This window comes from Moschus berezovskii, chromosome 1 (assembly GCF_049115385.1).
Source record: "Moschus berezovskii isolate FMDL1 chromosome 1, NW_MosBer_1.0, whole genome shotgun sequence".
NCBI lineage: Eukaryota > Metazoa > Chordata > Mammalia > Artiodactyla > Moschidae > Moschus > Moschus berezovskii.
This window is the reverse complement of record NC_142460.1, coordinates 91314917-91332961: the sequence shown is the minus strand read 5'-3', so window position 1 is coordinate 91332961 and position 18045 is coordinate 91314917. Positions and strand designations below refer to the sequence as shown.

Genomic DNA, 18045 nt, shown 5'->3' with positions numbered 1-18045 from the left:
TTACCAATTTCTTTACTCTTGATAAAGCCCAATTGCTTGATCTTTATATTTCTCCAAAAGTCACAGTGACAGGAGTCAAGACAAATCATGTCTTGTCTTGCAGACACTTTAGGGTTTAAACTTGGAAATTTCAAATGCTTCAGTTGTAATAGTGTTCATATGCTGAAGGAAAAAGAAAAGCAAAAATATTTTATGGTACTGTTAGCAAATAAGACAGCTAATCTCTAAGGCAAATACACTTAATTGGTAGATCACATTTTACTAAAAGATCTGGAAAGGGTGTGGACAGGAAAAGAAACCAAGTCTATACCAAGGACGATAATTTTACCTGTGTTAATGAGCCATTTCTCTTCCACCAAGAAACTTTGTTCTTTACACACCTTTTTCTGTGGTGCTGCTTAGTGAATTTGCAGAAACTTAAGAATAGAAGTGGTAAGCTGTGAGCATGTTTGGTATGGGTAGTATGTTGCCATTATCAATAGGCACTGAGTCTCCGTTTGTACAGTTTGGGTATTGCAGTTATAGTGGTGAATAAAACAGGCAAATCTGTTGGTTATACGTGAAAACAGATTGCAAGTTGAAAGAGCCAGTGGTGTTCTTCTATGGCAAGATAATTTTCTTCTGTGTCTTTTATATAAAGATGTGTGTTTTCCTGGCCTAAGAAAAGAAGTAAATAATATAAAATTCAATGTAAAATGTCCACCAATTTGTTTTTTTTGTCATTGAACTTATAAATATGCTAGATTTTTTTCAGTCTCCTTATTCACAAGTAAGTGTTTGCTCTTTCATCCATAAAATCCACCTTGAATTAAGGCTTTGGAGTCCACAGTGAAAGGCAGTATTACCTCTAGTGAGAAAACAATGACCTAGAACTCCTTAACTCTTCATAAAAGCACTTTGTACAGTCAAGGATTATATCCGTTTCACATTAAGTAACTTGGGCCAGATTTATTCCTTACAGAGCCTTTCCGCGTAGTTGCTATGCCACAGAAAGCTATTGAGCTGCCATTTTTTTTGGCACTTGGATCTTGTTATCAACATATGAGAAAAAAATACCTGGTGCTATCCTGTTTTTATTCTGTTTTGTATAAAATGTTTAACATCTTTTTGTTACTGGTTTTATGTTAGGAATATTTTAAGTCATGTTTTAAAAGATTTTGTGTTTTTTTTGTTTGTTTGTTTTACACAGTGTTGACTTGAATATTATTTTGTGACTTGGAGGGGTTGAAAAATTTTAGACTGACCAGAGATGAAACTTTCTGTTCTCACTGACTCTTCAGGAAGCTGTGACACCCACTTGCATTCTCCTGCCAAATGTTTCCCTCTGTGATTTTGGTGCATAGACTTTGAAGCATTGTTGACCACATTGGCAGTTTGCCCAGAACCCACATGCCCTGTATAATTAGCATAATAATTACCATTGATTTACATACAGTATAGTCTGAAATGTGTTCCTGAATTTAATCTAAAAAATTATTTTTTAAAAAACTAAAGCCCTTTTTTCTTACCTAGTCCCTCTAAGTTTTGGGACGGGGGTCATAGCTGTGTATTTACAGGCCCTAATCAGTTTCCACAAGCCTTTGTATTTCTTAAGATGTCTGTTAGATTTCTGTATTCTGTGTGTGACACAGTTTCTTGGCTTCTACTCTCTATGCTCCCACCTCCACTACTGTTTCCTTCTTACTTGCCATATTCCTCCTGATCTTACCTCCTAGTTTTCTTTGCTTCTTATGTTCACATCATGTTTTGTCATCTTTCTTCTCTCCTCAATAATGAAAAAAGGGATTATTTGTTATTTTTACTCTGCCACGTGGCTGGTGAGAGAGGCAGTTTAAATATTGTACGTTGAGCAAATGGTTGTTAAACTGGAAGACATGAACCCCAAAAGTGAACTTCTCTCTGGTACTGTTTAGACCTTCCCCAAGATACTGTCAACCTCAAGAAGCACAGGCAGATAAGGTTGATGTCTTTGTCACCTGCCTTCCTTCCCCCATACCCCTCTAATTTATTAAAGAATATGCTTAACAATAGTTTGGTAGTCCTAGAATAACCTTAGATCCTTAACAGAACCATTCTGACTCCAAATGATATTCTAGGATGACTTAAAAACAGTTTTCCTTTTTACTTCTTTAAGAAAAAAGAAAAAGGAAAATATAATAGTTAAGCATTTATATGGTTCAGAAAAATACTTTAAAGTATGTTTAGTGTAAAGTCTCTTTCCTACCATATCTTCTGCCAAGTTCCTCAGCCATGACGACCAAAGTTATATACATTTATGTACATCTTTCTCAAATAGCGTTTATGCATATGCAAATAAGTATATATTGCTGTATGTATTATCTTATATTCAAGCTTAACAAAATTATATACTAGATTCTAAACCCTGCTTTTTCTTTTTTTTTTTTTTACGTAATAATAAATCCTGGAGCTCTTTCTATTTAAGTATAGAAAGAGCTTTCTCATTTTATTTCACAACCACGTAATATTAAGTTGTATTCATTTTTCATGATTTATTTAACCATTCCTATCTGATTGATGTTTCTACCATGTCTAGAACATAAGACTTGTACTGCATGTGTGATATTTTAAAATTGAAAATAAAGCTATACTCATCCTAACAGAGAACACTTAGGGACTCTATTAGACATCAGCTTTGGAGAGGAGAAGACACAATGCTGAAATTTTACTTAACAAGCTTCCAAGGTTTTTTTAGTAAGTTTTACCCACTTTGAGTCACATTGTACTTTCTTCAAATAATGATAAAAGTATTCCAGTAGCCTTCTCAAGATCATCTAGGAAAAAAATACTTCATAATCTCTGGTGACCACTGTTTGCATTAAAAGCCATTATCTTTTTTATAATTAGTATTACATTTTAAAAATTTCTTTCTTTTGTTTTGCCTTTTTTTTTTGTTTTTTTAAACCAGATCCTTACAATAAATGAGGATGGATCACTTGGTTTGAAAACCCCTAAATCTCACGTTTGTGAGCACTGCAATGCTGCCTTTAGAACGAACTATCACTTACAGAGACATGTCTTCATTCATACAGGTATTTCTTGAATTAAAGTGGGCTTATGGCCATTAAAATTATCTTTGCTATTTTCATCTTCTTGTAAATGTCATTCATTCCTATGACTGTAGTTAACCTGGCAAGTCAAATCAGAGATTTCATAGGCCAGGATGTCACAAGGAAACCAAGAAAAACTTTAAATGAGAAAACAATTAGCATGGATGTGCAAAATTAATTAGCTTAGTTGAACACTTTATTTGGCTTAATGTATTGTTTTTAACCAGAGAAACAGTTAAAGAATGAACTATTAAAAGCCGGTCAACATTTATTTTTCTGTATAAGATGTCCAGATGGAATTTGAAATATGAATTTGAAATCAAATATAAAAAGTTAGACCATAAAGTTGTGGAGATCAGATCAAAAGACTGATCACAGATCTTTGGGGAAATATTACTAGACATGTATGTTGAGTTAAAGGGTGGGGAAGGAGACAGAGTAATAAATAATAAGGTATATTTGATGAACTGGTGAAATACACCCAGAAACCAAAAGAGGAGAGAATTCCAAGGAGAGTATGATCAATAACTGCACAACCTTTGAGAGAAGAGAGAGAACTGAGAACAGAACATTAGAATAAATAGCAAGGAGATCACTAGTATCTTAAGAAAGCAGAGTATAAGGGTTAAAGGACACATGTGTGGTGAAGAATTTGAGACGTAGGTTGGACTATGAAAGGAAAGGCTCCAACAGAGAAGGAATGTTTGAAGAGACAGGACTATTTTTTTTAAAAGGGGATGTTTAGAAAGTTTTGAAGGTTCTAGAGAAAAAAGTGAAAAGGCATAAAGTGGTTGTTAGCCAGGGAGAAAAAGGTAGGTGGATCTTCCTCCACAGAGAAAGCAAAGCTGTTTAAGACACTTGGTAACCTGTGCAGGCCTTTCTAGCCTTATGAGTTTTAAATTCTATTGTAAATTGTTTTATTTATTTACTTTTTTTTTTCCCTTGAAGGATATAGATCATATTCAGTCTCATTTTTGTGTGGTTGTGAGAATGTGAATTTTTAAATCTTGGGGGGGAGGAAATTGAGAGGAAATAAAATTCTGTTAATAGTATAAAACCTGCGTATGCATAATTTGCAATTTTTCAGAATTTGGGCTTCTAAGATTTCTCTTTCCTCAGAAATAGTTAACTCTAAACTGTGTTTTATTCAGTAACTAATTTGTGGATGTGAAATTATTTTAAGGTGAAAAACCATTTCAATGTAGTCAATGTGACATGCGTTTCATACAGAAGTACCTGCTACAGAGACATGAGAAGATTCATACTGGTGAGTGTTGCCACCCTTACTAGGGTTGTTAAAATTACCATTTCAAACATAGGGAAGAATTTTTAATAAGTAGCAACAACTTGTTGCCTCTTTAGTAATGTTGTTTAATAAGAGTATTTATCACAGCTCATCTTTTTTTCTTTCTTCAGTAAATCAATGTTAACTGTTAAGACTTGGCTTACTGTTTTAGCCTAACAAATTACTTTGAAGTAAAGTTTCATAATAAATTAAGATATGTTTAAAGTGACAAAGGGAGGGAAGGAAGGAAGGAAGTTTTTGTGAAATAGTTGTTTCCTTAGATGTTTAACAGGTTTAGAGTAGGTAAAGTTATCATTTGTGATAATTAAGGGGGGAGGAAGCAAAATGCCTGAGTCTTAAATAGCAGTAACATTTCCCCACCCCTGTTTCATATATGTAGCTACTATATCAAGAGTCATAATCTTATAAATTGGAAACTTCCAATTTTTCGTTCAAGTTGTTAAGGATTTAGAAACAAACATTTTGGAAGATTAAAAGAACCCATACTTTTAAAAGTTGAGCCTCATTTTAGAGCAAATGTTTATTTGCATTTATTCTTTTTTTTTTAAACAAATGTAAAGCCAAATTTTATATATGACCTTAATTTAGTATATTGTCAGCTTTTGACATCTGTGAGCACGATGAAAAGTGTTTCTTCATAATTTATTTCCAACATTTTGCCTTTTTGTGATGGAGTGAAAGGGTTGGTAAATTTATATAACTTTGGTTCTTACGTTTAAGTAGAATTGAAAAATGATAGTGATAATATTTAAATATTGAAAATACTAAAGTTTCTCATATACCTCTGAAGTGGTCAAGCAGCTACCTGCCCAGTGTTGTTATTTAGATGTGTTCTCATGCTACCTGCAGTCCCTATGAAATGGGTCCTTGGATAGTTTTATCATATAGAAGCAGCAAGCTTTTCTGCCTAGTAACTTTCCTTAACTTTATTTGCCCCTAACAAACATGAATGTGACTGGTTCCCTGTGCAGCACATTTTTATGGTTGGATGTTCTACTTTTCAAAGATCATTATGCACACCACTCATTTCAGTTTCTTAAGTAAACATTATTCACCATTTGCAGATGGAAGGAAGTATATAGGGCACTTGGGAGGAAGAACAGCTTTATTGATTTTGTGTGTGTGTGTGTAAGACTTACATGGCTAAATTAAAATTTTATCCAATAATAAAACCCAATCAGATAATGATAAATGAAAACAGTTTAAGTATTTTTATATGTTTTTAATGCCTATTAGATTTTAATGATTTACTCATTCATTCAACAAGCATTTATTGAGCTGGCAGCGTTTTTCAGATACTAGAAATAGAGGATAATAAAAGGTAGCTTCCATGGAGTTTGCATTCTTTTTTAAATTTCCACTAGAGTATAGTTGATTTACCACTTTGTATTAGTTTCAAAGTGTACAGCAAAGTGAATCAGCTATGCATATACATACATCTACTGTTGTTTTAGATTCTTTTCCCATTGTAGGCCATTACCAAGTATTGAGTAGCGTTCCCTGAGCTATACAGTAGATTGAATTAGCTATGTATTTTATATATAGTAGCGTGTTTATGTCATTCCCAGTCTCCCAGTTTATCCTTGCCCTCCCTTATCCTCTGTTCACCTTAAGATTGTTTTCTGCATCTGTGACTCCTGTTTTGTAAATAAGTTTGTTATGATGTTTGTCTTTTTATCTGGCTTCACTCAGTGTGATAATCTCTAGGTCTATTCATGTTGCTGCAAGTGACATTATTTTGTTCTTTTTTATGGCTGAGTAATATCCCATTGTCTGTATGTGCCACATCTTTATCCATTCTTCTGTTGGTGGACATTTAGTATTGCTTCCATGTTCCAACTATTGTAAATAGTGCTGCAGTGAACATTGGCTTGCATGTATCTTTTTGAATGATGGTTTTCCTCTAGTTTTGGTATATAAAAACTAAAATAAAAAATTATGATTTTTTTCTAGGAATGGGATTGTTGGGTCATATGGTAGTTCTGTTTTTAAAGGAACCTCCATACTGTTGTCCATAGTGGCTATACCCATTTACATTCCCACCAGCAGTGTAGGCGGGTTCTCTTTTCTCCACACCATCTCCAGCATTTATTATTTGTAGATTTTTTGATGATGGCCATTTTGACGTGTGAGGCAATACCTCATTGTAATTTTGATTTGCATTTCTCTGACAGCAATGTTGGAGTTTACATTGTAATGTGAGAGACACGCATGTAAAGCCCACTATAGTAAGTGGTGTAGAGTTTTGTACAAAAAGCTGTTGTACCCTGAAGAAGAGCCAGATATGCTGCTTTTGAAGACTACACAGTGAAGGCAATGAAGAAAAACTGGGAGGCTCAGTTGAGAGAACGTGTTTGAGTCTGAAAAAAAGATTTTCAAAACATTACTTACCCTTATTGCACCCTATTATTTTCTGTTCTGTTCTAGTAGCCAGTTCTTTTTTACAGTGCTGGTCACAATTTAGTGATATCAGTTTGGAAAAATAATTGTGCTGGGTCATGGGCTATCTTGAATTTCAACAGCTTATGTTGGGTAGTTCATGTTTATTGAGAATTTACTAAGACTAGACATTGTGCTAAATGTTTGTTAAATGTCTCATTTAGTCTTCATACTAATCTTGAAAGGGAGGCGCTATTATTACCATTCCCGTTTTTTTTAGATGAAGAAGCAGTAGGATGCACAGAGAAGTTAAGAAGCTTTCCTAAATTTATATAATCTAATATATGGTGGAGCCAAGATTCCAGCTCAGGTTTCTGCAACTCTAGAGCACACATGTGAAATCACTAACTGTGAAGAATGACCAGAAGCAGAATGATGTTGTTTGGCCTTTGGGAATTTTTCTTACTCTACCACTAAGCCAGTTATGGCTTAATCTTCCTGTGGGTTTAGTAACACCTAAAAGGGTGGAAGCAAAGGCCGGAGTTCTCAAGGTACAAAAAAGAAGTGAAGTCACTCAGTCATGTCCAACTCTTTGTGACCCTGTGGACTGTAGCCTACCAGGCTCCCTCCATCCGTGGAATTTTCCGGGCAAGAGTGCTAGAGTGGGTTGCCATTTCCTTCTCCAGGGGATCTTCCTGACCCAGGGATCGAACTCTGGTCTCCCACATTGCAGGCAGACACTTTACCATCTGAGCCACCTGGGAAGCATTCCAAGGTACAGAGACGACAGGGAATTGAGTGGAACCAGTCAAACCAGTCACTATGGTTCTTTAACAGAGAAGTTTCTTTTGAAGAGAAATGTAATTTTGCTTCATTATCACCACCCCTCACCCCCCAAGTGGAACTGATATAAAGGAAATAAATTTTCCTTTATTTCATTGTTCTTGATTCTTTTTGTGTACACCGTTTCTGAAGATAGTAAGATATTTTTGTCCTGTTACCAGCTTACTTATAAGCTTTACTGAGCTGGAAATATATGTATAAAACAATATAGATATTCTCCATCATTTATTATTTTGTTCTTAGAGTTCTTTATTTCATCTTTTAAAGGACTTTTATTTTTGGTGGGGATTGTGCCTAATGTCAAGACTTTCTCTGTAGGTATTTATTTAGAAGAATGCATTAAAATAGTTGGCAGTAAAAAAGCTTTTGCATATATTGTTTATCCATTTTTAAATTGTCAAGAAAGTAATGTCACCTATCTGCTGAACCTTAAAGGTTGTGTGGTGAGAAGAGCTACCAGTTCTTATAGGCTTTGTTTTCGTTATAGCCTCCCTCATCCTTTTGGATCTCTTTATACTGTCACCTCCAGTCTCCCAGCCTGTGAGCCTATATCTGTTCCATTTGCAAGATGGTTAAAAATCATTACCTGCTTGGCTGCTCTTGTTACCAATTAAGAAATCTTCTGTGGCTTTTAAAACCCAGAAACCTAGCTTGATTTGGTTTTCAAACTGAAAAAATTTAAACTCAGCCTGGACAGGTTATTATTGATTGTTTGCTAAATTTGAACTGGCCTATGAAATACTAGGGTAGAATACCAACGCTGATCCCTGAACATTTGATTAAAGCTCTGTTCTTTTAGCCTAAGGCACTGAAACTGTCAAAGGTCAGGTATCCCTGGGACTGCTAATTTTGGCAGTTATGGGAGATTTATATCTTTTGGGAGTGTATTATAGATTTTGTGGATATGGGAGATAAGGTGAGGATTTGAAGCCAAGGTTGAAGATGATAATCCTAATGATTGTTTTGGTTAAGGTCAGAATTACTGGTAAGGTATACACCAAAGGTAAATATTCATCACTGGGGGATTTACCTTGTGATCAGGTGCCTATATCTAAGGTGCTTTTTCCTTTGCATTTTCTAATGCATGTGTTCTTTCTCTCATCACTTTGTCACCATTTTAGTTTAAGGAAATTCCATCTTATTGCCATGAGTAGGGTCTGGGGGGTTGAAGAGTAAAGAACTTTAATTTTATATTAATTTTCTGAATTCCTTCAAGTAGTAAGCCACAGAATACTTACTGTAATATTCTATTATAGCAAATTATGGCTATTTTCTATAGTTGTGGCAATTTTCATAATGTTTTTTATTTTATTCTTAAAAATGTTATAAAATAATTTCTCTATTTGGGTAAGTTTTTATAAAGTAATTTTCTTCCCAAAATAAAAGGGGTTTTGAAAATAAACCAAATCATTTAGAATTATACATATTTATTAGGTTTTCTCACAAAATTCTTTTTTTAAGGCTTTAGATCTTGAATGTATGCAGTTTTATAGATACAAATGTAGCAAGAAACACTGGAAAATCAGTCTTCTAAGTTGGCATTCTAAATATCTGAAAACATGCATTGATCTTCTTTTCCTCTTGACTATGACTTTTATTCTCAACCATGTTAAATAGCTGAATGACAATATTACTATTATTATTTTTTTTAAAACCAGTTGGGCTAGTGAGGTGGAGTCAGAGAACATGTTGCTTCACCCTTGACTAAGTTTGTTCAACACTTTGTATTTCCTTCAGTATGGTTCAATTATTGACAAAAATTAATTTACCTCTCATTATTTTGAAGCCTTAACTTACCGTTTATTAGCATAATAGAGAAATTTATTAAAAGAAAATGTTGCAGACCTAGTTAAACTCATTATTTGTGGCAAAGAAGGAACTGAATACTGTTTGGGATACTGAAAAGGTTGCATACAGTACGAGCTCCTGGCATTGTGATTGCTGAAGCCAGACAGCACTGGTGCAGACAGAGGTTGCCAAGAAAGATTAAGCAGGGAAGTTCGGATTGCTGTTACTGACATTCTCTGGTCTAACAAAGTTTTCAGAAGCCAGATTTTTTTTTTCTTTGCAAAACTGTTAATAATTCATATTAAATGATATGATAATGTAAAACATAAAAGTTTTAGGACTATTTAACAAAATATCTCAGAAAGAATATAAAAAAATCATACACATATGCATATATGTATAAAAACCATACCATAAGTTTTTTAAAGTATTTTGTTTAGGGGATAGGAGAAGTCATCCAGAAAGTTAACTTCATTTAAACATACCTTAGAACTGAAATATAAAGAAAAGAATCAGAGGATTTATAATGAAAGTTGCATTATTTTCAGTTAATTATATGCATTTTGTGTGTGTGAGTGTTCTTCCCCTCAAATCCATGTCAGTTTATAGTGTCTGTAGTTAAAAATGTTTACGATTTCTTTTGACAGGTTTCTAGTTTAACAAATCGGGAATCTCTTGAAGTAGTCTCATTCTTCACTTCAGTTTAGTCGCTCAGTCGTGTCCGACTCTTTGCGACCCCATATTTATGTGTAATTACTGAATGGATGAACATGTGAATCACATGACTCACAATTTGACATATGCTACACAAATAGTACCTGCCTGCCGATGCAGGAGATGTAAGAGAAGCAGGTTTGATCCCTGGGTCGGGTAGATTCCCTGGAGGAGGGCATGGCAACCCACTCCAGTATTCTTGCCTGAAGAAGACCATGGACAGAGGAGCCTGGGGTCGCACAGAGTCAGACACGACTGAAGCAACTTAGCACACATGCATGCAAATAGTAGAGACAACATGTCCTTTAGGAGTTCGGTTGAAATAGACCAGTGAGGATTTAGATTGGTGGCCCTGTGAGTTAGATTTAGTTCATATGTTACATGTGAGTCAAGTGTCATCACAGGAACTATGAAGCAGAAGCATGATGGTAGCCAGGACTGGGAGGAAAAATCTGGGATGTACTGAAGTTGGGAATCTTTGGGGAAGGATAGGTAGACAGATACACAGATAATTTGGAAACACAGAACAGCAAGTTAGAAATCACACAGACAAGAAGCCACTAGAATCATTGCAGATGCTGGATAACAGGAGAAAACAGTGTGTCAGATTTACTAGTTTAAAAGAACCAGGAGAAGGAGGTACTTTAAGATCATTAAAATGCTGCTATTGCTGCTGCTGCTAAGTTGCTTTAGTCCTGTCCAACTCTGTGTGACCCCAGAGACGGCAGCCCACCAGGCTCCCCCATCCCTGGGATTCTCCAGGCAAGAACACTGGAGTGGGTTGCCATTTCCTTCTCCAATGCATGAAAGTGAAAAGTGAAAGTAAAGTCGCTCAGTCGTGTCTGACTCTTAGTGACCCCGCGGACTGCAGCCTACCAGGCTCCTCCATCCATGAGATTTTCCAGGCAAGAGTACTGGATACTGGAGTGGGGTGCCATTGCTTTCTCCGAGTTAAAATGCTAGAAATTCCTGAAAGTCACCATTATCATAAACCTAATAATACTGTCAGATTTATCGAATACCTATTTTCTGCCAAACACGGTATTAAACACAGTACATAAATTATCTCGCTTTATCATCAGAGCATTTCTGTGAAGAGGGTACTATTCCTTTTTTTAAAAAAAAGGTAAGGAAATATAGGTTAAGATGATTAAGAAATCTGCCCCAGTGTATACATAGTTCAGTTAATGGCATAGTTCAGTCTTAAGAGTTCTTGCTCTTAACTGCCGTGCTACTGAAAGAGTAAATCAAGCACCACGAAGATTTTTAGTTCACAAAAACTTTGGTTTCAAACATGGAGGTTTTTATTTTGTTCAGGAAGGAGAAGAGCCATTCCTGGGCCTGGCCTTATGGCTTGCGGCAAGGCAGTTGGGTATGTCTGAATGAGAAAAGTCTATGGATGTAAGAGTAAGAACAAAGGCAAGATAAATAACACGTAAAGAGCCATTCTGAGTAGAGCAGAGAGGGGTAGACTAGAAAGCGTGATTTTAGAATTATATTGTTAAGCCTGGATGCCAAGCAAAGGGGTGTCAAATTTATCCTGTAAGCATTATAAAAAAGCAGTGCATTTAACTGCCATGTTGGAGGAACATTACTGTTTTGTGAAGAAAACTAGAAATTTGACAAGTATGTTACTTTTTTGTATAACTAATATGAGAAATTATAGCTTAGATAATTGCACATTTATTAATCAGGTTTATTTGTAGTATTAAAAAATCGTTTTAAACAAAACAGCATTGTTAAGCTTCATGAAATGTAATATTACTTCAATTTTCACCAAGTTTATGAGAAGCAGGCAAAATTTGGAGACTACTGAATATTACTGAGAAACAAAGAAAATTAATTTTGCTGGGCTTTAGAGCCTCTTTTTCTTTGAGCAGTTTAGGATGAACTAATTTTTAGAAAAAGGGCTGAAAAAGGACTCCCAGAATTTAACTTCAAAAATAGAACTTTCTAATTTTTTAAATGTTACTTCCGACAGCAGTTTCTCATTTTTGATGTTTTGCTTTTTCTTTTTTAACCGTTTTCAATATGGTTAGTCTAGAACAGATAAGTTTCTCTACTCTTTCTCTTGTTGATTTGCCTTTCCTTAATATGGCTTTTTCTCTGCCTCCTCCCTGTTCTTCAAATTATTTTGCATTCTGCAGAAGATGAAGCTTTAAGACAGTTGAGTCTGGATCCGATGTTTTACAAATCCTTTGACATCATATTCTTTTGGAAGAGTACTTAATTACTTCCTTTAAGTCAAACACCGGAAGACCTTCAGGATTCTCCAGTTTTGAAGCTGCCTTTTGGACAACAACTGCTTACTGTTCCAGACCCGGTTGGGTAGATGATAGATGACTACATTCATGACTTTCAAATCTTGAATTTATTAAGTTTCAGATGTCTGGATAGGCTGACAACACATTTTAAAAATTTGTTGATAAAGTTTTTTGTTTCACTGACTGAATGACACTTAGGCTTAGAATTCATGTATTTTAGTATTATATTTTTTATTTGGCCCTTTTGGTGAAAGAATGACTGACAAAATGTAGTATTTGATATGGACTCAGTCATGGCAAAGAAATTGGGTTTAAAATATTTAGGGCAGTCTAAATTTGCTTATCAAGGTCATTCAGTTTTAATTTTTCTGGATACTTTTAAGATCTTTAGTTGTTGATCTGAAGAGTCTCTATTTAAAAAAAAAAAGCCTAAAGTGTCATCATTTTCAGCCCCCATTTGAACTTTAAAGTGTCTTGATAGTTTTTGAAAGCAGCCACAATAATAATAATAGCTTCTGCATATTTTGTAATTTGTTTTGCTCTTCTATAGATCTTTTAGGGAGATGACGCTGTTATGAAAAATGGAGTCATAGGACTGACATCCTAATGTAGTACTAGGTAGTTACTTACTGATACATCCAGCTTCTTCCAGGGCTGCCTTTATGCTGTTTGCTTTATTAGTTGTTGACAGAAGTACTCCTTACTCTTTATTTCCTGCTTGGCTACGTTAAAAAGCTGATAGCTTATTGACGCCTCCCGCCCCCATCCTGGTATATTTTCATCCCTCTGTAAATTCTTTTACAAGGCCTAATTGATTCTTCTTTACCTACATTTCATTAACTATTTTGACTTTTACTTTCTAAAGATATTTAAAGAATTAATGCTTTCAGTGTGTTTTTTTAATTATTCCAGAAAATGTATTCAGGGAAATGTATTCAGGGAATACATTTAGGGAATTGATCAGATTGTACATTATTTATTTAAAAATTAAAAAGATAAATGCAGCTGTGAAAAAATTATTATCAACACAAAAAGCGGCATATTTATTGCTCTTGTTTGAATGACATGGTGTTCTATATAGGCTTGTTGTGCTTATAGAATTGAGTTACTCTCTTCATCCTTAAAAATCAGTTGGATATATTCTTGCCTACTTCATCTAGCTTTTAGTTCTTTATAGTTGGATAGAGAGGAGAGGGACATGGAATCTGATCAGCTGAAACTTGAGGTCTTAAGGTCTAACTTTATTCATGTAGAAACTATCCCTGTTCTTGAGGTGCTTTATTTTTTATATGAGAATTGGGGAAAAAGGACAATGGACTCATGGAATCTGGAACTGAAAGATACTTTAAAATGTTCGGGTTCAGTGACAAATGCAAGAGTTTTCCTTATGTTGAAGCCATGGACATAAATATTAGGGACTGGCCAGGAAACACTTGAGGGGCTGCTGTTAATGGGATGAGAAGCTAAGAAAGGGTGGAGAAGAGAATGATTGTTGTGGGGAGTGGTGGTGACAACTTACCAAAAGTATTGCTTGATGCTCTGCTTAATCACTGAGAGTTCTAGATTATTATTTAGTGGGAGAATTTGCTCAGTGGCTCAGTAATGCTACCTAGGCTTTTTTTGATATTAAAAAGAAAAAGATTGCCTTCAAGAAGTAGACAATAGCAAAAACTCTTAGCAGAATAATATCTTTTGGGGTCATTTCTCCACTTGTGTTACATGTGGTATTTTCTATATCTAAGCTATTGCATTTGTATTGTTTTATGTTTTGGATGACAGTTCTTGAGCTGTAAATAAGTCCTTGAATATTTTGTATAAAGTTTGCATTAAATCATTAACTGTGATGAGTTGAGAGTTGAAACTACTGCTCTCTAATAGTCCTGATTTATTTGCTCAGCAGTTTTTTGTTGTTGTTATTCAGTTGCTCAGTCATCTCCAACTCTTTGTGACCCCTAGGACTGTAGCACGCCAGGCTTCCCTGTCCTTCACCATCTCCTGAAGCTCGTTATGTCTATCAAGTTGGTGATGCCATCCTCTGTCGTCCCCTTCTCCTCCTGCCTTCAGTCTTGCCCAGCATCAGGGTCTTTTCCAGTGAGTCAGTTCTTCACATCGGGTGGCCAAAGTATTGGAGCTTCGACATCAGTCCTTCCAATGAATAGTCAGGACTGATTTCCTTTAGGATTGACCGGTTGGATCTCCTTGCAGTCCAAGGGACTCTCAAGAGTCTTCTGCAACACCACAGTTCAAAAGCATCAATTCTTTGGCACTGCACCTTCTTTATGGTTAACTCTCACATCCATACATGACTACTGGAAACACCATAGTTTTGACTGTACAGACCTTTGTTGACAAAGTAATGTCTCTGTTTTTTAATGTCCTGTCTAGGTTTGTCATAGCTCTTCTTCCAAGGATCAAGCATCTTTTAATTTCATGGCTGCAGTCGCCATCTGCAGTGATTTTTGGAGTCCAAGAAAATAGTCTTGTCAGTTTCCATTGTTATCCTATCTGTTTGCCATGAAGTGGTGGGACTGGATGCTGTGATCTTTGTTTTTTGAATGTTAAGTTTTGTTTTTTTTTTTTTAATTTTTATTTTTATTTTTTGGAGTTAATTTATTTTTTATTGGAGGCAAATTATTTTACAATATTATATTGGTTGGTTTTGCCATACATTGATATGAATTTGCCCCGGGTTTACATAAGTTCCCCCTCCTGAACCCCCCTCCCACCTCCCTCCTCCCTTTATCCTCCCTCTGGGTCATCCCCGCATGCCAGCCCCGAGCATCCTATAACATGCATTGACCCTGAACTAGAGATTCATTTCACATATGACAACATACGTGTTTCAATGTCATTCTCCCAAATCATCCCACCCTCACCCTCTCCCATAGAGTCCCAAAGACTGTTCTATACATCTGTGTCTCTTTTGCTGTCTCATATACAGGGTTATCATTTGCATCTTTCTAAATTCCATATATATGTGTTAGTATACTGTATTGGTGTTTTTCTTTCTGGCTTACTTCACTCTGTATAATAGAATGTTAAGTTTTAAGCCAGCTTTTTCACTCTCCTCTTTCACTTTCATCAAGAGGCTCTTTAGTTCCTCTTTGCTTTCTGCCATAAGGGTACTGTCATCTGTATATCTCAGGTTATTGATATTTCTCCTGGAAGTCTTGATTCCAGCTTGTGCTTCATCCAGCCCAGCATTTCTCATGATGTACTCTGCAATTAAGTTAGGTGACAATATGCAGCCTTGATGTACTCCTTTCCCAGTTTGGAACCAGTCTGTTGTTCCATATCCAGTTCTTTTGCTTCTTGACTTCTATACAGGTTTCTCAGGAGGCAGATAAAGTGGTCTGGTATTCTCATCTCTTTAAGAATTTTCCAGTTTGTTGTGATCCGCAGTCAAAGCCTTTAGTGTAGTCAGTAGAGCAGAAGTAGATGTTTTTCTGAAATTCTTTTGTTTTTTGTATGATCCAGTGGATGTTGGCCATTTGATCTCTAGCTCCTCTGCCTTTTCTAAGTCCAACTTGAACATCTGGAAGTTCATGTACTGTTGAAGCCTAGCTTGGAGAATTTTGAGCATTATTTTGCTAGCGTGTGAAATGAGTGCAATTGTGCAATAGTTTGAACGTTCTTTGGCATTGCCTTTCTTTGGGACTGGAATGAAAACTGACCTTCTCCAGTTCTGTGGCCACTGCCAAGTTTCCCAAATTTGCTGGCATGCTGAGTGCAGCACTTTCACAGCATCATCTTTTAGGATTTGAAAAAGCTCAGCTGGAGTTCCCATCACCTCTACTGGCTTTGTTCATAGTGATGCTTTCTAAGGCCCTCTTGACTTTACTCTCCAGGATGTCTGGCTCTAGGTGAGTGATCACACCACTGTGGTTATCTGGGTCATGAAGATCTTTTTTTGTACAGCTCTTCTGTGTATTCTTGCCACCTCTTCTTGATATATTCTTCTTCTGTTAGGTCCATACCGTTTCTGTACTTTATTGAACCCATCTTTGCATGAAATGTTTCCTTGGTATCTCTGATTTCCTTGAAGAGATCTCTGGTCTTTTCCATTCTGTTGTTTTCTTCCACTTCTTTGCATTGATCACTGAGGAAGGCTTTCTTACCTCTGCTTGCTGTTCTTTGAAACTCTGCATTCAGATGGTTATATCTTTCCTTTTCTCCTTTGCCTTTTGTTTCTCTTCTTTTCTCAACTGTTTGTAAGGCCTCGTCAGACAACTATTTTGCTTTTTTGCATTTCTTTTTCTTGGGGGTGGTTTTCACTACCTCCTGTATAGTGTTACGAACCTCGTCCATAGTTCTTCAGGCACTCTATATATTAGATCTAATCCCTTGAGTCTATATGTTACTTCCAATGTATAATCATAAGGGATTTGATTTAGGTCATACCTGAATGGTCTAGTGGTGGTACTCCCTTCTTTCTTCAATTTAAGTCCGAATTTTGCAATAAGGAGTTCATGATTTGAGCCACTGGAAAAGACTCTGATGCTGGGAAAGGTTGGGGGCGGGAGGAGAAGGGGACGACAGAGAATGAGATGGCTGGATGGCATCACCGACTCTGTGGACATGAGTTTGAGTGTACTCCGGGAGTTGGTGATGGACAGGGAGGCCTGGCGTGCTGTGATTCATGGGGTCGCGGAGAGTCGGACACGACTGAGCGACTGAACTGAACTGAACTGATTTGAGCCACAGTCAGCTCCCAGTCTTGTTTTTGCTGTCTGTACAGAACTTTGCCATCTTCGGCTGCAAAGAATATAATCAATCTGATTTCGGTATTGACCACGTGGTGATGTCCATATGTAGAGTTGTCTCTTGTGTTGTTGGAAGAGGGTGTTTGCTATGAGGAGTGAGTTCTCTTGGCAAAACTCTGTTAGCCTTTGCCCTGCTTCATTTTGTACTCCAAGACCAAAATGCCTGTTATTCCAGGTATCTCTTGCAGTGGTTGGGTTTTAGATGAATTAATTAGCTATTAAAATTTTTTTCACTGCAGAAAAGTAACTTCTGAAACAAATCCCAGTCTTTCTTTTTTTCCTTAAATGAAAAAATTGCTTTTGTAATGAGATATGTTAGTGATCCCACTACGTTACTCTAGCAGATGATGAGAGTCTGAACTAATGAACAGAACATTAATACAGCAGGACATTAGAAGTCTCATGAAATAACTTTGAAAGACATTTTAAAAGAAGAATAAATATAGATGAAGTTTAATAACAATTTAAATGGAAGGAACTAAAGGAGCAAGACTTTTTATTTTTTAAGCTTTTATTGTGGAAGCTTGGTTTTCAAAAAAATCTTGCATGAAGCAGTGTCAGTAGTCAAGGCAGATAATTTCAGGTGGTTTCCTTGACTCTTGATAAGTTGACAGATGTTTCCAATACTACTTGAAGTGAAGTGAAGTGAAGTCGCTCAGTCTTGTCCGACTCTTTGCGATTCCATGGACTATAATCTACCAGACTTCTCTGTCCATGGGATTTTCCAGGCAAGAGTACTGGAGTGGGTTGCCATTTCCTTCTCCAGGGGATCTTCCTGACCCAGGGATCGAACCCAGGTCTCCTTCATTGCAGGTCAACGCTTTACCCTCTGAGCCACCAGGGAAGCCCAATACTACTTAGTTGTTATTTATTCAAGGAGACAATGCCAGATTTCAAACGACTAAAGAATTAGCCTCTGG

At 36.2% G+C, this 18045-nt stretch overlaps 1 protein-coding gene across 7 annotated transcripts in view; it reads left to right on the top strand.

The window, feature by feature from the left end:
• Positions 1–18045, top strand: part of ZNF148 (zinc finger protein 148) — a 147969-nt gene that overhangs the window by 91353 nt on the left and 38571 nt on the right. For all 7 annotated transcript variants that reach the window (XM_088837715.1, XM_055398073.2, XM_055398001.2 and 4 more), the window contains 2 exons: positions 2927–3050; positions 4252–4335. In XM_088837715.1, coding sequence (XP_088693841.1) covers positions 2927–3050; positions 4252–4335 — 208 coding nt within the window. The remainder of the gene's footprint in view (positions 1–2926; positions 3051–4251; positions 4336–18045) is intronic.